This window comes from Oryctolagus cuniculus, chromosome 16, assembly GCF_964237555.1.
Source record: "Oryctolagus cuniculus chromosome 16, mOryCun1.1, whole genome shotgun sequence".
NCBI classification, from domain to species: Eukaryota; Metazoa; Chordata; class Mammalia; order Lagomorpha; family Leporidae; genus Oryctolagus; species Oryctolagus cuniculus.
Genome location: NC_091447.1, coordinates 37,721,508 through 37,742,393, shown reverse-complemented (window position 1 = coordinate 37,742,393; position 20,886 = coordinate 37,721,508). Strand labels below are relative to the sequence as shown.

The 20,886-nt window shown below is 41.8% G+C and overlaps 1 protein-coding gene across 1 annotated transcript in view; it reads left to right on the top strand.

The window, feature by feature from the left end:
- UMAD1 (UBAP1-MVB12-associated (UMA) domain containing 1) overlaps window positions 1-19,100 on the top strand; it is a 292,340-nt gene extending 273,240 nt beyond the window's left edge. The window contains exon 6 of the mRNA XM_070059804.1: window positions 19,010-19,100. Coding sequence (XP_069915905.1) covers window positions 19,010-19,064 — 55 coding nt within the window. The 3' untranslated portion in view covers window positions 19,065-19,100. The remainder of the gene's footprint in view (window positions 1-19,009) is intronic.
- Window positions 19,101-20,886: the final 1,786 nt, after the last annotated feature.

Here is a 20,886-nt window from a genome sequence, read left to right as displayed (position 1 = left end):
AGGTATTGTCTGTGTATAAAAAGGCTGTTGGTTTTGATTTTTGTGTATTGATTTTGTATCCTGTTACTTTACCAAGCTCTTCTATGAGTTCCAATAGCCTCTTGGTGGAGTCTTTTGGATCCCCTATATGTAGATACATGCCATCTGCAAACAGGGATAGTTTGACTTCCTCTTTCTCAGTTTGAATCCCTTTGATTTCTTTTTCTTGCGTAATGGCTCTGTCTAAAACTTCTAGTACTATATTGAATAGCAATGGTGAGAGTGGGCACCCTTGTCTGGTTCTGGATCTCAGTGGGAATGCTTCTAACTTTTCCCCATTCAGTAGGATTCTGTCCATGGATTTGTCATAAATTGCCTTGATTGTGTTAAGGAATATTCTTTCTATACCCAATTTGTGTAGTGTTTTCATCATGAAAGGGTGTTATATTTTATCCAATGCTTTCTTTGCATCTATTGAGATAATCATATGTTTTTTGTTCTTCAGTTTCTTAACATGAGGTATTACATTGATTGATTTGTGAGTGTTGAACCATCCCTGCATACCAGAGATACATCCCATGGTCCAGGTGAATGACCTTTCTGATGTGTTGTTGGATTTAATTGGCCAGAATTTTGTTGAGGATTTTTGATTGTTTCTATGACCCACTGTTCATTCAGGAGCATGCTGTTCAGTTTCCATGTGTTCGCATATGTTCTAGAGATTCCTGAATTGCTGATTGCCAGCTTCATTGCATTGTGGTCTGAGAAAATGCATGGTATGATTTCAACTTTTTGCACTTGAATTTGGACTAACATGTGGTCAATCCTAGAGAAAGTTCTATACACTGGTGAAAAGAATGTATAATCTGCAACTGTATGATGAAAAGTTCTGTAGATATCTGTTAGGTCCATTTGGTCTATAGTACCAATTTATTCTATTGTTTGCTTGCTGATTTTCTGTCTGGTGGATCTGTCCATTGCTGAATGTGGGTTATTGAAATCTCTCACTGTTATTATATTTGAGCCTATGTCTCCCTTTAGATCCCTTAACATTTCTTTTAAATAGCCAGGTGCCCTATAATTAGGTGCATATACATTTACAATAGTTACATCTTCCTGTTGAAATAATTCCTTGATCATTACATAGTTCCATTTTTTGTCTCTTTTAACAGTTTTTGTTTTAAAGTCTGTTTTGTCTGATATTAGGATGTCTACATCAGCTAGTTTTGGTTTCTGTTGACATGGAATATCTTTTTCCATCCTTTCACTTTCAGTCTGCCTGCATCTTTGTTGGTGATATATGTTTCTTGTAGGTAGAAAATATAGGCCGGTGCCACAGCTCAATAGGCTAATCCTCCGCCTGCAGCACTGGCATACCAGGTTCTAGTCCTGGTCGGGGCGCCGGATTCTGTCCCGGTTGTCCCTCTTCCAGGCAAGCTCTCTGCTGTGGCCAGGGAGTGCAGTGGAGGATGGCTCAAGTCCTTGGGCCCTGCACCTGCATGGGAGACCAGGAGAAGCACCTGGCTCCTGGCTTTGGATCAGCGCGGTGTGCCAGCCGCAGCGCACCAGCCATGGCGGCCATTGGAGGGTGAATCAATGGCAAAGGAAGACCTTTCTCTCTGTCTCTCTCTCTCTCTCTCACTGTTCACTCTGCCTGTCAAAAAAAAAAAAAAAGAAAGAAAGAAAGAAAGAAAGAAAGAAAGAAAGAAAGAAAGAAAGAAAGAAAGAAAGAAAAGAAAATACATTTTTTTTTTAATCCATTCAGCCGGTCTGTGTCTTTAACTGGAGAGTTGGGGCCATTTACATTCAGGGTGGCTATGATAAGTAACGACTTTGCCCTGCCATTTTTCCATAAATATTCCTATTTTTTTTACTTTGGTTTTCCTTTGTACTTTTATTGGGAGATTCCCTTCCTTTATCTTCTTCCATAGTGATGACCATGTTTCTGTGTTTCTGTGTGCAGCACATCCTTAAGCATCTTCTGCAGGGCTGTACAGTTGGTGACAAATTCTTTCAATTTCTCTGTGTTGTGGAAGGTATTTATTTCACCCACATTTATAAATGAGAGTTTGCAGGGTATAGTATTCTGGGTTGAAAGTTCTTTCCTCTTAAGACTTGGAATATATCTCGTGGCCTGTCGGGTTTCTGATGAGAAGTCCACTGTGAGTCTAATTGGAGATTCTCTAAAAGTAATCTGCCATTTCTCTTGTGCACATTTTAGAATCTTTTCTTTATGTTTTACTGTGGAGAGTTTGATTGCAATGTGTTGAGGTGAAGATCTTTTCTGTTCATGTCTATTAAAAGTTTTATTTGATTCCTCTACTTAAATGTCCCTTTCTTTCTCCAAATTTTCTGTTATTATTTCACCAAAAAGGCCTTCTGATCCTTTTTCTCTTTGCATGCCTTCAGGAACTCCTAGAACCTGTATGTTGGGTTGCTTGATAATATCCTGTAGATTACCAAAAGTGTTTTTTAGTTTTCTATTTTCTTCTTCTTGTGTTTGGTCTGAGTGTATAATTTCCTGAGCTTTTTTTTCTAAGTCAGATATTCTTTGTTTTTTTTTTTTTAAAGATTTTATTTATTTATTTATTTATTTTAATTTTTTGACAGGCAGAGTGGACAGTGAGAGAGAGAGACAGAGAGAAAGGTCTTCCTTTGCCATTGGTTCACCCTCCAATGGCCGCTGCAGCTGGTGCGATGCGGCCAGTGCACCGTGCTGATCCGATGGCAGGAGCCAGGTACTTATCCTGGTCTCCCATGGGGTGCAGGGCCCAAGCACTTGGGCCATCCTCCACTGTACTCCCTGGCCACAGCAGAGAGCTGGACTGGAAGAGGGGCAACCGGGACAGAATCCGGTGCCCCGACCGGGACTAGAACCCAGTGTGCTGGCGCCGCAAGGCGGAGGATTAGCCTAGTGCACCGTGGCGCCGGCCTATTTATTTATTTGACAGGTAGAGTTACAGACAGTGAGAGAGAGACAGAGAGAAAGGTCTTCCCTCCATTGGTTCACTCCGCAGATGGCTGCAATGGCCGGAGCTGCACTGATCTGAAGCCAGGAGCCAGGAGCCTCCTCCTGGTCTCCCATGCAGGTGCAGGGGCCCAAGCACTTGGGCCATCCTCTACTGCTTTCCCAGGCCACTGCAGAGAGCTGGACTGGCAGAGGAGCAACCGGGACTAGAACCAGTGCCCACATGGGATACCAGCGCCGCAGGTAGAGGATTAACCTAGTGTGCCACGGCGCCAGCCCCACTGTCAGATATTCTTTCTTCTGCTTCACTGATTCTGTTGTTAAGGCTTTCCACTGCATTTTTTTGTTCCATTCAAGTCTTCATTTCCAAGATTTCATTTTAATTTCTCTTTAAGATCTCAATTTTGTGGGAGAAATTTTCTTTCATGTCATGTATGGATTTCATTAGTTCATGTATTTGCTTCTGATTACTTCTAAGTAATCCTATGATCAATTTTTTGAATTCCATTTCTCACATTTCTTCAATCTTATTGTTTTCATAATCTAGTATTGAAGTGTTGTGTTCTTTTGAGGAGTCATGTTTTCTTCCTTATTCTTGTTTCCTGAATTGCTACATTTGTTATTCAACATTTTTTGAAGATACTTATTGGTTCTTCTTTGTTTTTTTGTTTTTTTGTTTTTTTTTTTTTTTTCTGCCAGGTCAGCTTTTATCCTTGTACTGCATCTCTGTAGATTAGTGCAGTGCCTGCTTTCAGTAAATACCTAGAGGCATGTGATGGGTGTGGCCAGGGAGCTCTGTTTAGTTCTCCAGGGTGAAGGGGATGTCTGAGGTGACACACCTGGGTTTAGTGTGGTAAATCTCTCTCTCTCTCTCTCTCTCTCTCTCTCTCTCTCTCTTTCTCTTTTTAATCAAGGAGAGGTTTGTTATTGTCCATTGTCATGGACTCAGCTGAGGTCCTCTCCTCAAAGGAGACCAGTGCCTGGGTGCTAGCCCCAGTGTGTATAATATTTGTCCACTCTGCCACAAGGACCACACGAAGGATCTGTGCAGTCCTCAGTGTAAGCTCAGATTCCCCAGCAATGTCCCTCACGAGGTAACCAGGGAGCTCTGATCATGTGGAGCCCTCAAAGTGTCTGCCCAAAGTCCTAGCTGCACCTTGAGTCCTCCCACTCAGTGTCAGTGTTTTCACAGTCCTGGCACAAAAGCCTCCCACAGTCATGGCACAAAAGCCTCCCACAGTCATGAGCACCCAGCCCCCTCTCTGTTTTCCCCCACTAGACTCAGGAGTCTCTGCTTGACTGGTTGCTGGGCATGGACATGAGCTGATGCAGCTGTTACATATGTCCAAAATGGCACCTGCTCTCTGTCAGCTTGTTATAGGACACCATTAAAGTGTAAACAGAGAAAGAGAAAACATGACACTCACTTTGTTTTTTATCTCTAGTTTAGTGGGTACACTATCCACCACAGGGCTTCAAGCCAGATTCCCTCTAGGCTCTTCCCACAGCTTTTTTGCCAGCAGCTTGGGCTGCTGCAGTCTTGTTTCATCTCACTGTCCAACGCTGGTGCAGAGGCTCTCAGCTGCTGGGGTCCTGAGTTGTGCATGTCCACAGCCTCCACATAGGTCCAGTGTGTCCCTCCAGTTTGCTTCAAGTTTTCTCTGCTGTTTTCTCCCTAACTATTCCCTGAGACTACACTCTTTGCACTTTTTTAAAACTATCTTTTCTAGACTGCTAGCTCTCTCCTTACTTCACCATCTTAATACAATCTCTGCTAATAAAGTCTTAAATCTATTGGCCACCTCTGACATTCTAAACTGTCCTTTTAATCTCTCCATACATATCTGTATTCTTCCTACTCCCTACTTATCTCTCTAAACTTGGAGTTTCTGCAAGACAATAACGGGAACAATCTAATTTGACAGTATAGATTTTTAAAAGAATTATTTATTAATTCAAAAGGCAGAATTACACATACACACAGAGGAAGAGACAGAAAGATATCTTCCATCCACTGGTTCACTCCCCACATAGCCACAATGGCAATTGTTGGGCCAGGCTGAAGCCAGGATCCAGGAGCTTCTTCCAAGTCTCCCATGTGGGTGCAAGGACCTAAGTACTTGTGTAATCTCCCACTGCTTTCCCAGGCACATTGACATGGAGCTGGAGCAGCCAGGACTGGAACTAGTGTCCACATGGGATGCTAGTATCACAAGTGGCGCTTTACCTGTTACACTACAATGCTGGCTCCAATACAAAATTTTTTTTTTTTTTGGACAGGCAGAGTGGACAGTGAGAGAGAGAGACAGAGAGAAAGGTCTTCCTTTGCCGTTGGTTCACCCTCCAATGGCCGCCGCGGCCGGCGCGCTGCGGCCGGCACACCGCGCTGATCTGATGGCAGGAGCCAGGAGCCAGGTGCTTTTCCTGGTCTCCCATGGGGTGCAGGGCCCAAGCACCTGGGCCATCCTCCACTGCACTCCCTGGCCACAGCAGAGGGCTGGCCTGGAAGAGGGGCAACCGGGACAGAATCCGGCGCCCCGACCGGGACTAGAACCCGGTGTGCCGGCGCCGCTAGGCGGAGGATTAGCCTAGTGAGCCGCGGCGCCGGCCACAGAATGGTTTTTTTTAAAGATTTATTTATTTCTTTGAAAGTCAGAGTTACACAGGAGAGGCAGAGAGAGAGAGAGGGAGGTCTTCCATCCCCAGTTCACTCCCCAATTGGCCGCAATTGCTGGAACTGGGCCAATCCAAAGCCAGGAGCCAGGAGCTTTTTCTGGGTCTCCCATGCGGGTGCAAGGGCCGAAGGACTTGGTCCATCTTCCACTGCTTTTCCAGGACAGAGAAGAGAGCTGGATCAAAAGTGGAGCAGCCAGGACTCAAACTGGCGCCCCTGTGGGATGCCAGCACTGCAGACATCGGCTTTACCCACTACACCACAGCACCAGCCCCCAAAATGTTTTTTAAGAAGTCAACCAAAATGTTGCTCTTCTGTTTTTCATTTTGTTTGACCACAGCAAAATGAAAATGCCTGAATGAGTGAACTGTTTTTTTTAACTTTTATTTAGAAAATATAAATTTCCAAAGTACAGTTTATGGATTACAATGGCTTCCCCCCCCCATAACTTCCCTCCCATCTGCACCCCTCCCATCTCCCACTTCCTCTCCCATTCCATTCACATCAAGATTCATTTTCAATTATCTTTATATACAGAAGATTGATTTAGTACATATTAAGTAAAGATTTCATCAGTTTGCACCCACACAGAACATGAAGTGTAAAATACTGTTTCAGTACTAGTTATAGCATTAATTCACATTGGACAACACATTAAGGACAGAGATCCTACATGAGAAGTAAGTACACAGTGACTCCTGTTGTTGACTTAACAATTCACACTCTTGTTTATGGCGTCAGTAATCTCCCTAGGCTCTATTCATGAGTTGCCAAAGCTATGGAAGCCTTTTGAGTTCACCGACTTTGATCTTATTCCATAGTCAAAGTGCAAGTTCTCTCCTCCCTTCAGAGAAAGGCACCTCCTTCTTTGATGGCCTGTTCTTTCTACTGGGATCTCATTCACAGAGATCTTTCATTTAGGGTTTGTTTTTTCTTTTTCTTTTTCTTTTTTTTTTTTCCGCCAGAGTGTGTTGGCTTTCCATGCCTAAAATACTCTCATGGGCTCTTCAGCCATATCCAAATGCCTTAAGGGCTGATTCTGAGGCCAGAGTGCTGTTTAGGACATCTGCCATTCTATGAGTCTGCTGTGTGTGCCACTTCCCATGTTGGATCATTCTCTCCCTTTTTGATTCTGTCAGTTAGTATTAGCAGACACTAGTTTTGTTTGTGTGATCCCTTTGACTCTTAGACCTATCAGTGTGATCAATTATGAACTGAAATTGATCACTTGGACTAGTGAGATGGCATTGGTACATGCAACCTTGATGGGATTGTATTGGAATCCCCTGGCACATTTCTAACTCCACCATTTGGGGCAAGTCCGATTGAGCATGTCCCAAATTGAACATCTCCTCCCTCTCTTATTCCCACTCTTATATTTAACAGGGATCACTTTTCAGTTAAATTTAAACACCTAAGAATAATTGTGTGTTAATTACATATTTCAACCAATAGTACTAACTAGAACAAAAAAATACTAAAAGGGATAAAGTATTAAATTGTACATCAACTCCGAGTGAACTGTTTTGAAATCTAGGTTTTTGAAACACCTGTTTACTGATGTGAATATGTGTGAATTTTCATATTTAACATTAATGGCAGCTTACTCTGTCATTTTTACACTTTCATTGCAAAAGCAATGGCATGGACACATGTTGTCAAAATACATTAAAAATATGGAAATAGCTAAAATTGTTTTGTGGAAGAATAAAATGTGTATTAATACAATTCATTTATTTGATTAGTTTATAACAATCTTCTAGGAAAAAGTGTCAACTGTTCTGTCATATGTCACTTTTTGATGTGTTATTTGAGCTTCATCAACAGTTTCCTGATTATATTTCAATAATTAATCAGACCCTTTACAAATAGTAGCACTGGAGACCACAGCATCTTGTTTCCATTAAAGAGTAAGCAGGACCAAAATGACCAATCACATTACCATAATTGAAAAATGTATAATGTGAATTTTCCCTCCACACCCCAAAATTTGTGGTAAAAGCATGCATACAGTAAGACTGAAATGATTCGCTACACCATTGGCTGATTTGTTTTATAACATATCTATGTGCTCAGCTGAATGAAACCTTAAGAACACCATTGAAACGTAGAGGAAAGAAATTCTGTTTTTAACTAAATTACCTGAATTCATGAGGAATATGTATACCAAAAGAAATATTTGAAGGAAGAGATACTGCTATTTTATTATGTCCTCTTAGGACATTACAAAACTGTTTCATTATAGATCACTTTAGCAATCTACACTGTGTACTTCCCACTTCAGCTAGAAGTAAATTTAGCAACTTATGAACCAATCTCTGCCCTTAAAGCCAGAGAGTTGCAGGAGGAGTCATTGCATATTACAGAAGTGTGTAGCAAAGGGAACATTTATTCTTAGGGGAAAACAAAACAAAGCAAAACAAAAATGCCTTTTTTTCCTGTGTAGCCAGCTCACAAATAAAAAATCTTACCAGCCAAATGGATGTGAGTTTACTGGTTCCTTCTCAGGACATTGGAATATCAGGTTTAGGTTTGGTTGATTTGCTAAATATTAATTGCTGAGTGCTGGGCACTGCACACGATACCTCAGATGCAACTGTGAAAATTCACAAACACAGTGCTTACCTTCATAGGGATTATCATTTAGTAAGGAAAGTAGAAAAGGAAAAAAGAATTTCAGTTACAGTACAGAGATTTCTGGCCTGGGGGAACTAGTGAGCAAAGCCTCCTAGGGTAATGGCAGTGTTACTTCCTGGGAGGTAAGTAGGAGTTCTCTGAGTAAAAGGTTTTCTGGGCCAAGGGTGATAGTATATTGTGAAGTGTTTAAGGAATTGAAAGTAATTCAGTATCAAATAATTTCTGAAAAAACATTGACTGCGTACCAATAAACCATGGATTCTAAAGAAAAATAATGTAGCAAGAGCTGAAACAGAAGGTATTTGAGTGTCCAAATTAATTCACTTGACAGATATTTAGGGGCTAGAATGTATCTGTGTACAAGAAAGACATGGCATCTACATATAGAGAATTTATAGTTTAGTAGGAGAAACAGATAAAAATAACATTGCGATGTCAAATTGTGGTCAGTGCAGTAAAGGAAATAAACATGGTGCTCAGAGAGAAAAACAGAACTTAGTTTATTATTTTTTTAAAGACTTATTTATTTATTTGAAAGAGTTACACAGGGAGAGGAGAGGCAGAGAGAGAGAGAGAGAGAGAGAGAGATCTTCCATCCAATGGTTTATTCCCCAATTGGCCGTAATGGCTGGAGCTACACCGATCTGAATCCAGGAGCCAGGAGCTTCTGGGTCTCCCACGTGGGTGCAGGGGCCCAAGGACTTGGACCATCTTCTACTGCTTTCCCAAGCCATAGCAGAGAGCTGGATTGGAAGAGGAGCAGCTGGGACTAGAACTGGCACCCATATGGGATGCCGGTGCTTCAGGCTGGGACGTTAACCTGCTGCGCCACAGTCTTGGTCCCAAGAACCTAGTTTAAAATTTTTTTTATCTTATTGATTTGAAAGGCAGAAAGACATAGAGAGATGGACAGTGAGATCTCCCCAGATGGCCACAACAGTGAGAGCTGGGCCAGGCAGGATCCAGGAGCCAGGAATTCAATTTGGGTTCCTACATGGTGGCAGGGACCCAAATACTTGAGCCGTCATTTGCTACCTCCCAGGGTGCATATTAGTAGGAAGCTGGATTGGAAGCAGAGAAGCTAGATTTTGAACCAGACACCCCAGTATGGGATGTTAGTGTCCCAAAAAGTGTCTTAACTACTGCACCAAATGCCTGCCCAAGCTTGTCCTTTAGACTAATTACTCTGGCTGCTATGCAGAGTCTGGAGATGAATAAGGAAGTTAAGAGGCAGTGTGATCAGTTGGATGGGTTTTCCAATAATCTAGGTGAGAAAGAATTTTCTGGTGCCAGATACTTTAGTAATAGTGGTATTGGGCAGGGATATTACTGCAATATTCAATAACCCCTTTGATGTGAGTCATGATCCATCAGAATGGATGCTAGCCTCACAACTGGAACAGAGTGTATAGGCATGAGCTGGGCCAGGCTGGACAGGGCAGGTGGATTCCAGAGGCCAAGCCAGCATAATAGAGGCTTAGCTCAGCAGCCCTTTACAAGTAAGGGAGTATTTCAACATTTTTGCCACAGATGGAACTGTCCCGGCCTGGGAATTAGCTATGGAGAGCCAGAGAAAGATTCAGGAGATGGTTAGGGAAGAGAAGGCTTACATTTTGTTGATGCAAAAGAGAAGAAAAGGTAGGAGTTAGTGATTAGGTGCTGGTTTGTACTTGAGCAACCAGGAAAACTCAGCTATTGATTCAATCCTATTCATTCAGCACTTCGTGTTTAAGACACCTCAGAGACTTGAAATGTCAAGTGAGCAGTTGGATGTATGAATAAGGAACTGAGGAAAATATATGGATAAAAGAAATAAAGTTGGGAATTTTCAGCATATGTCATTGAAAGCTCAAAAATAGGAGGGGTCCTCTGGTCACGAAGTGGGGAAGAAGCAGTAGAGCTGAGGACAGAACCCTAAACAACTCCAGCATTTGGAAGAAGGCAAGAAGCCCTGGGTGACTAAGGCTGGGTAGTGGTGGCTGCAGGAAGCACAGCAACTCTGTGGGGTTTCAGAAGCTGCGAGTGGAGAGTTTCCAGAAGGAAGAGGGAGAGGTTGGCTGTGTCGAAAGCTGTGGAGAGATGAAGAAAGAGAGGACTGGAGGAAGCCTTAGGGATTTAGCAACATGGAGATTGGTTGTGACCTTGATCAGAGTGATTTTAGTGGGTGGTGAGCAGAGGTCAGAGTGCCTAGTATGAAAGGTCAATGGGAAGTGTGAAAAGAAACAAGGGAAGTGCCAAATAACTTTTTGCAGTGATGTGGGACTTCTCTGAATTTATTTATTTTGAATTTTATTTTTTTTAGAGAAGCAACTTCAGCAAGTTTAATTGCAGATCAGGGAGCCAGTAAAGTATTTTGATAGATTCAAGGGATTGGCAAACTGTGGTTCCTGCCTGGTTTTGTAAATAAAATTATACTGGCACACAGCCACTCCCATTCATTTCTGTTGTGTCTATGATGCTTTTTGTGCTAGGGTAGCAGAGCTGAGTCGTTGTGACAGTGACCTATGGCTCACAAAACAGAAACATATTCTCTCTGACCCTTTACAGAAAGTTTACCAAACCCTGGATTATGTTAAAATATAATATGCCCTCACCCACTGAATTTTCCCAGGAAGTTTTTTTCCCCAGGCAAAAGTGTTATGGAAATACTCTCTAGTCAGTTTACCAAGTTATCAACAACAAAATAAGACAAAAAGACTCAGTTATAGCTTGTCTGCTGTTAACAGTAAAAATAAGTACATTTTGTTGAGTGCTGTGTACCCAGGACCTGCTGGAGCTGGCCTGACTGCGGCCTGGTGTCCCATGTGTGCTGCTGAAGCAAGGTAGGAGAGGAACCAGATGGTGGACGAGGGAATCACGCAGGCAAAAGCTAAGGGGCCATTTTGTTAGGTTTGGGTGGTTAGCAGAGGATTCCTGGGGTAAGTGAGCTTATATGAAACCATCCCAGTGAGGCTTGTGGAGCTTGGAAGAAGTTCCATGCTTCTAGAATTAATTTGGGAGCTGAGGGGAAATGGGCTGGGGGACCGGGCTACAGCTCATGTCCAGGGTAAACCTGATGTGAAAATGAGGTCACAAAGAGACACGAGGCAAATGCAGTCCCAGCAGCTCTTTATTTGTTGTGATGAAGCAGAAAAGAGAGAAGAGCTGAATTTATGTACAGTGCAAGCCAACTTATCCCTCAGGAGCAGGGCCAGGAGTTGCTCTGTTAAAAAGTAGGTTAAAGCAACAAATCAAAAAAATGGTATTTTCCACAAACATTTTTACTGAAAACGATTACATAGCTATCAACTGACCAGTCTTTGGATATAGCCGCAAAGGCCTTTTCTTTGAGCCAGGGTGTCACTCTTGAATAAAACATACCTATAACATATTAACTTAGCTTTTTCTCTTTAAGTTTATTTTTACTTATTTAAAAGGCAGAGCAAGAGAGGGAAAAGGAAGGAGAAAGATCTCATCTGCTGGCTCACTCCCCACATGCACCCAACAGCTGAAGCCAAGCCAGGCCAAAGTCAGGAGCCAGGAAATCCATCCAGGTCTCCCACATGGGTGGCAGGCACCCAAGTACTTAAGCCATCATATGCTACTTCCCAGGATGCAAGATTGGAAGTGGAGTAGGACTTGAACCCAGGCACCCTGACTTGGGATGCAGGCATTCCTAGCAGAGGTTTATCCTGCTTCACCACAACACCCACCGCTTAACTAAGATTGAAAGAATGGATTTTTTTCAAGAAGAGTGAGAACTTATAGATAAACAGGAAGCAGGCTGAGCAAAGAATGCTTCTAGATTTTTTCCCACAATCTTTTGCATCTATTTCATTTGCACTCTGAAGCTTCCAACTCCTTTTCACAGAAACAGCTCTTTGTCTTCATATTTCATCTGTTTATACAATTTCTAATGAAATCACATCATCATAATAACAAAATATAACTATCATAAATAGCTTTGGGAAATAACTGCTTCTCAGGGAGCATAGAGTTCATATCAGAGCATGCCCTGCTAACTTTGTTCTATGTGCGTGAGTATTAGGACACGAACAGCCTAGAGAGTGGGTGATTCTTGTGGGTCCCAGAAGGGGAGGCAGGTTAAGAGTGTTTTCAGCAAGGGCGATACAAGCATGTTACAGACCTCAGCTGGTGCCCGTTAAGTCACTGTCAAGCTGCCAGGATGACTGAGTCTCCCGAGTCCCCTGAATATTGACTCGGGGCAGCTGTCCCTACTCATCCCACTCTAGGGACCATGGAGTACTGTTCGCTGGAAAGCACGCATCAGGCACTTGCCTTAGCTTCTTCTGGAATGTAGTATGTGGAATAATAAATGACTCCTCCTAACAATGCAACTTTCTGAAGATTACAGCTGATGAGAAACCAGCCTTACATATCCCATAGCAGATTTAGCTTCGTAAGGCATACTTTAAATTCCCAAACTGCTGGATCTAGACAGAGGCAGTAAAGACTCAGTAAGCATATTCTGGCAGCATGTCACCTGGTAACTAACAAAGAACACCCAAAATAGTAAGCAGAGAATAGCTGAGCAATATAAAAGTCAGGAATAGGAGCAGTGGTGATACATTACTCTGCAGCCCTCGGTTCTGCTGCAGGAGCCTACCCAGCTTTCTCACCTACTGTATCCTAAAATTAAGTTGCTAAAGATGACCCTATTTTTCTGCTGTCATTGTTTTAGAAAACTATTTCCATTGTTTGCAAATGAGGGAAATAAGATTGCCCTGTAAGAGTCAAGTCATGAAAATCATTGACCAAAAATAGATACATTTGGCCTAGCCATTAAGATGCTGGTTAGGCTCTGCCTTCAAATAAATAAAAAGGAATCTTAAAAAAAAAAAAAAAAAGGGGGGGGGGAGACACTGGTTAGGAAGCCCACATCCCATATCAGATTACCTGGGTTCAAGTCCTAGCCCCTCCCCCAATTTCAACCTTTTATTTATTTATTTATTTATTTTTTTAATCTGGAATCTACAAGGCAGCAGATGATAGCTCAACTCCTTGGGTCCCTGCCAGTCATGTGTGAAAACTGGATTGAGTCCCTGGCTTCCCGTTTCAGCTTGATCCATTCTGATCATTGTGGACATTTAAGGAGTGGGCCAGCAGAAAGGATCTCTGTCTCTCTGCCCCTCAAATAAAATTTAAAAAATTTAACAGAAATGTAGTATCTCAAGGAGAGAGAACATTTCCAATATGAAAACTTTCATAATATTGATTATTCTACGTAGACACATTAGCAATAGAAGTTGAATCAGAAGTCTAAATGGTTCAAATGCCTTCTTTGACAGGTATCATTATTAAAACCCAAAAAAGGCTACATGATTTGTTCAAGGACCCAAGGCCAGTTATGAGATAATCTAGCCTACAACTCAAGCCTCCCAGGTTCTAGCTAGTCTGATGTTTCGTCATCATAACATCATCTTTCTACTTGAAATCTTCTATAGTTAGGGATCACTACATCCTTAGTGATATGGTTACTGTTAGCTGAGTAATAAATTACCCAATAAATCAGTGAATAAAGCAACCACTGATTATGCTCACTGAGCCTGTCACAGACTCATACAGGACTCTGGAGGGATGGTTTGGTTGTAGTCTTCACTCCTAGGCGTGGGCCTGGGATCCTTGAAGACTCACTCACCAACGTGTCTGTTAAGTGATGGTGGCCATATCTGGGACCTCCGCCCTGTCTCCGCTGGCCAGAAAACCTCTGAGTAGCCTCTGAAGATAGCCTGGGCGTCCTCACAATGTGGCGGCTGGTTCCCAGGGTGCAGCATATTGAGAGGATGCCAGACAGAGACACATTGCCATTTATGACCCACCATGGATGCCTTGCAGCACATGACATCTGCCCTACTCTCTTCTTACAGAGGCCATTATAGAAGTCCACCCAAGTTCAAGGGGACAAGATTAGACTTCACTTCTTGATGGCAAGTGGCAAAGTCCTGGAAGGGCATGTGGGCCCAGAAACGTGGCTGTGACCACGTTTGGAAATTAGTCAGCTCCAGTTGAAATGAAAGGCATTCTCCTGAGGAAGAAATGGGGCAGCAGAAGAGCAGCTAGCAGATCATCCCTGGAAGCCGAGCGTGCTCACTCCCTTTTCTCTCCCTCCAGGGCACTTGAAATCTGTGCTTACTGCACACTGAACAGAATGAAGCATTTTAACTCAACATGATTGAAGCTTCTGTTTCATTTCACTGTCTAGTATGGTGTGTTGGAAAGTATGTTTGTAGGATATATCCCTAGCATAAGAGCCTTCAAAAGGAAGAAAAAGGGAGAAATTATTTTAATTGCAGAAATTATTTGTAAATAGATCATGTACTAGTCTATAAAGAAAACATCAATAAATCTCTTAAAGCACAAAGTGCACAGACAGAGTCTCTGACCACAGAATAATAAAACTACAAATTAGGAACAAACATTTGAACAACAATTTCCCACCCACTTGGAAATTTAAAAATACTCCTCTACATATCTCTTGGGCATAAAGGGGAAATATGATTGCAATTAAAGAATATTTGGAAAATAAGAATAATGAAAACACCACAAATCAAAAGTCATGGGATATGACAAAAGCTATATTTAAGGGGCATATAAATCAAGAAAGAGGGAATAATGACAATGCCCCCAGAAGCAGAAGCAGCAGGGCTACTAATTCGTATATGGGGTAGTGGTCTAGGAGCTTTACCCAGATGAGTTCATTTCACCATCCTAACAGCCTGTAAGTAGATACAATTATGTCCATTCTCATTGTATTGAGGCATGGAGGGATAGGCTATCTAAACAAGATTGTGCAAGTAGTCCCTATAATCTGCCAAGCAATGTTCCAGGCACGGACCTTACAACAGTGACCCAGAAAGGCCAAGTCCAGGCTCTCTTATACCTCCTCATTGCTGCCAGGCAGGAGTGGGGATGCCAGCTCCCCACTAGGCCTCCACTGATGCTTCCTGGAAGAGAGTGGGTGGACCTGACTCATTAGTGGTCCACATGTTGGTATGTGGTGGGGAAGTGGCCTCATTACTGAGAAGTCATAGTGAAAACCCTCATCTGTTGGTGCCCAGCAGGCATGGAACAGGCACCAGCTTGGAGTGGAAGTCCAGGTTCCTCACATGGTCTTTACCAGCCCTGAGGAGAGGCAGGATGGAGGCAGAGTGCATCATTACTGTCTGGTGGGAATGAACGTCCCAGGTCCTACTCCGCTTTCTCTCACACCACTGCGGCAAGTGTAGTAGGTGTCTCTGAGTAGCCTGGCAGAGGGGTGACATTCAACTCTGCTGCGAAGACTTGGCTGGCATGGGTGGAAATAGGGCCATAAATTTCTCTGTGGTTTTCAGCTAGAGTAGAGTGGTTATTGTCTAAAAGTTTTCTATTTTTCTAGGCTGACCCCTTCCTGGTTCTTTGGCTAGACACAGCAGGCTTTTGTTTAGGCTTTTTTTGTCTGTGCCTGTTGGTTTTTGCGGACTGCTAGCTTATTCAGCTCCATGTCTGGGGATATATAAGGCAAACAAACAAAAAGCACAGGGAACTGATCACTGCGTTTTTCCTCAGGTCCTGATTTCTCAAGCCAGTCAGCCTTCGTCCTTCCATCTTTCAATCTTACGTGCAGCGTCCAAAGGCTTAAATTCCACTTAGCTCAAAGAATAGGAAGAAGTAAACAACAAAACAAACGAGCAAGTGCCTATTCTCAGAGCAGGAGAGGAGGCAGAATGACAGTCTCATTTACAGTGGTGAGTGGAGGGGAGGAAGAGGGCTGGGATCCATGTATGGATAGACAGTTCATCTGAAGTCAGAAGCAGAAAAGCTGACCATATTGCAAATGCAGAGAATTTGGTGTGTGTAGTGGTGGTTGATGAGGAAGCTCTCTCTTGTCGAGTTTTATTGTCTCATGCAATAAGAAATGAACCTGTCAGCTGAAAAAGGAGAGGATCTGGGTGGGCCAGGGATTTGCAGAGGGATGATGTGAATCAGTTGCTTTGTGGGGTGTAGAGAGAACCTCCTAGAGAATGCACCAAAGTGGGATTGCTGAGCATAGCGAAGTCACACAAAACCTAAAAGGAAACCTGTCCTGCACAGCTGCTTGTTTCCCTGCAGAAACAGTCACAAAGTAGGCAGGTAGATTTGAGTTTAATCACTAATTATTGCCGAATAAATATTAGAAGGGGAAAGGGATTAAGAGTATGGAGGGTATTTAGTAGGAGTGATGATGATGATGATGATGGAAACAGAATCAGCACTTCAGCATGGCAAGACCCCGGAAGGTACTATTTACTTTGTGTTTGCGACACAGTGACTATGGATAGATTCTGATGTGTAAAAGGAAGAATTTGAGAAGATGATGGTGCATATTTGGGGATGTTTGGATTGGCAGTCCTAATGGGATTGAAGAAGTGTTAAACTGGAACTGATACATCTAATGGTACTCAAGACAGGAGCTGATAGCCACAGAGTAGGCATTTGAAATCGAAATTTCAGGATAGAACATGTTGGAAATGAAATGTTTTGGGTAGGAAATAGGAGCGTGTAGCTCAGCTGTGGCAGATGGAAGACCACTGGCAAACCTAAAGGCACTTACAAACCCTCTCTGACTGAAAATAATGTAAAACAATTAAAATACAGAAATATGTTTTAAAATATTTTTTTAATTGAGAGCAGAGAGGATAAGAGAGAGACAGATGTCTTTCATTCACTGGTTCACTCCCAAATACCCACAACAGCCAGGGATGGGCTGGACTGAAGTCAAGAGCTTGGGACTCCGTCTAGGTTTCCCACGTAGGTGTCAGGGACCCAAGGACTTGAGGCATCACCTGCTGCCTCCCAGGACGTGCACCATAAGAAAGCTGAATCAAAAGTGAAGTTACTGAGACTTGAACCAGACATTCTAGTAAGAGATACAAAAGTCCCAAGTGGCAATTTAAGCTGTTGCACCAAATGTCTGCCCCCAAATATGCTTTCAAATGCATCAGTGAACCAGGACTAAAGTAAATCCAAAGCAAATTCAAACAGAAGCCCTAAAAAGATGACTGAGGCACTGCTACTCGGCTTTTGCACTGAGGCTTTGGACGGATCCAGGGACCTTGAGTTCAAGTTTCATAGCCTTGTATAATACGGACAGGAATGGGTCACAATCACAGGTCAGCCCAAAGAAGCAGTCCAAAAGACAGTCCCCTACCTGGAGCTCCAAAGGGTACACTAGAGATAAAGTTGCCCACAGCAGCCAATAAAGAACTTAGCTATCTTAAATTTGCACTGACTAGAGGGGAAGGAAAATCTTCCCTGAACGTTTGTTAAAAACAAGCTGAGCCTTCTGCGTGTTTTGTTGCCTGAGTTTCAGTACCTGGGTGGTCTGGAAAAACTTCAAGCTGAGAATTTAGTTGAAAGTGGTCCTCCTGCAGTAGTACCCAAGGGCATCTGGCAGAAATGCAAATCCTATCTAAATGAACTCCCTTCAATCTAGGCTTCAGAAAATTCCTATAGAAATATGAATCCACAGTTAAAAACAAGGGCACCATGGGTGACACAACACAAATAGCAAGCAGCTAAACATAAAAACCTTAGATACTGGAAATATCAGGTGGAGCAAATTTTATATACAATTTTTAATGATTAGAGAGGTGGAAACTAGGGAGTCACCATGTTTTTACATAGAAAATATGAAAGAACCTACAAATAAATTAGAGTTAAGACTTTTTACCAAAATGCCTACTTACAGGGTGATTGAGTTAAAATACCTTTTTATATACTTGTAACAAATGGTTATGGTCTATCACTGAAAACATATAATATATAAAGCTAGAAGAATTTTAAGTATCTGAGGAAAAAGTTAACAAAATAGGTACATAGGGAATGATAAGATTATTGACAGAAATTAAAGGCAACTTCAATAAGTGGAAATACTATGTTGATGGATAGGAAGATTTGATATTGTAAAAATGTTTCCCCTTTTATTGATCCATACATTTAATTGGATTGAGGTAAAAGTCCTTTTATTGATCCATACATTTAATTGGATTGAGGTAAAAGTCCCGACAAGATGTTTTGTTTTTGTTTTTGCAAGCAGAGTTTTAGGAGTGGATCATGGAACTTGGAAGATTAATTCTCAAGTGTGTGAGAGCTGGCATTGAAAATCAGTTGGGAAAGTGTGGGCTTGAAATAAATGATGCTGATACAGCTGGTTATTAATGAAGAACAAAAATGAACTTGAAACTTTATCTTATAGCGCATGCCAAAAATCAGTTTTGGGTAGATTAAAGACTTTATATTAGGTAGAGCTTTAAAACTTGTAAGATGATAATACAAGATAATATCCTTTTCAATGAAAAGGAAAGAAGGGTTCCTAAAGCTAGACAGAAAAGCATAAACAGCAGGGGGTGGGAAGTTGGTAGGGGGGTTGAGCCACTCCACTTCCCATCCAGCTTCCTGCTAATGTGCATCTTGGGAAGCAGCAAGTGAGGGCTTTGCCTCCCATGTGCTAGAACCAGATGGAGTTCCAAGCTCCCAGGTTTGGCCTGGTATAGTCCTGGTGGTTGTGGGCATTTGGGGAGTAAACCAGCAGATGGAAGATTCTCTCTCTCTCCCTCTTTCTCTCTCTCTCCCTCTCTCTCTCTCTCCCTCCCTCCCTCCTGCCATCTGTCTCTACCTGTCAAAATAAAAGAAATTTTAAAAATTAAAAAAAAATGACTCTAAAGGTATTACTAAAAGCCAACTATATTAAAACAAAGAACTTCTGTTCATCCAAAACTACTCTATCCTAACAGGAGTGAAAAGATGAGCCATGCACCAGGAGAGGACCTTTGCTGTGCTATTATGTGACAAAAAATTAGTATCCAGACGACATGGACACTGTAAGTCTGTAATAGTCAGCTTTTAGGTACTTTAACTAAACTACTTGGGAAAAAGCTACTTGGGAAGGAAGAAGATTCTTTTAGCTCACAGTTTTAGAGGCTCCCAGTCCAAGATCACATGCCCCCATTAGTTCAGGCATCTGGTAAAGGTGGAGGCTGCCAGCCGCAGTGTATGTAGGAGGAGCAATCATATGATGAGCCAGGAAGCAGAGAAATACAGGGAGTAGACTCTTCCTCTGTGTCCATGTGTGTCTCTTTATAAAGCCATCATGATTCAGTCCTCCACCCTAGCAACTGATTCCATTCCAATCACTTCTCAAAAGCCCCACCTTCAGACACCATAATTGGATCAAGCCTCCACCCTTATTACATAAACCATTAGCATGAAGCCATTAACCATTAACATAAGACTTGGGGTTTCAACATCTGCTTGAGTTGGAAAGCCAAATCTTGTTCAAGCTGTAACATAGACCATAATTTAAAATAAAAAAAAAAACTAATTTAATTTGAATGGCAAAAAGATCTGAATAGGCACTTCCTGAAACGAAAATACAGATATGAATAAACATATGAAAATTTGCTCAACTTTATTTGTAATTAGGGAAATGCAAAGTAGAATCACAGAGGCATATTATTTCAATCCTGTCAGCTTGACAAAAAATTTAAGATGTGAAATAATAAGAATTAAAGAAGGTGTGGAACCACTGAGTTATTTTTTTAGAAATATTTTGGATGTTTTAATGCTTATTTACTTGTTTTTATTTATTTGAAAGGCAGAGGGTGGAGAGAGAGAGAGAGAGAATCCTTTCATCTACTGGTTCACTTCTCAAATGCCTACAACAGCCAAGGCTGGGCCAGGCTGAGGCCAGCAGCCCAGACCCCATCAGAGTTTTGCAGGTGTGTGACAGAGACACATGTACTTGGGTTGCCATCTGCTGCTTCCTGGGGTGCATTAGTAGGGAGCTGAATCAAAAGTAGAGAAACCAGGACTTGAACTGTCACTCTGATATGGGTGGGTGTACCATGCAGTGGCTTAACTCATTGTACCACAATGCCAACCCCCACTGAATTCTTAGGCACTGTTGATAGGAGTGTAAATTATTCCAAACATTTTGGAAGATGATTTGTCATTTACTGTTAGGTTGGAAATATGCATGCCCTTTGACCCAATAGTCCTACTCTTCAATAGTTGACTGAGAAAAACCCTTATACACTATGATACAAGTACAAGAATGTTTCTGGTTACACTAGTGGTAATAGCAAAAGCCATTCATCAAAGTAGAATGTATTGAAAATTATGATATATTCATATAATTGAATACTATACAGCAGTGAAAATTGTAGTTATTTGCAAAAAAAAAAGTGCACGAGTTTTAGGAGCATACTAAATGGAAGAAGAAAGATCCATACAGTAAAATTCCAATTAAAGTTCAAATCATGCAGAATTATTTACTATCAATATTCAGGTGATAAAGTAGAAACTTGCATGTGGTAAAGTAGAAACAATATGTAGAGAATAATCAGGAAGAATGGGATCAGAGAGAGACATGTAGAGGCTTAAATGCTTGATATTCTTTTAACAGGATGCTGGGTACATCAGTGATACATTGTGGTGTTATGCTTATTTTTAAGCATTTATCTTATAAATATTGTTTTTTGCATCTAATATCTAATAAATGCTTCATTTTTTAAAGATTTATTTATTTTTTACTTGAGAGTCAGAGTTACACAGAGAGAGACAGAGAGAGAGAGAGGTCTTCCATCCGCTGGTTCATTCCCCAGTTGACCAC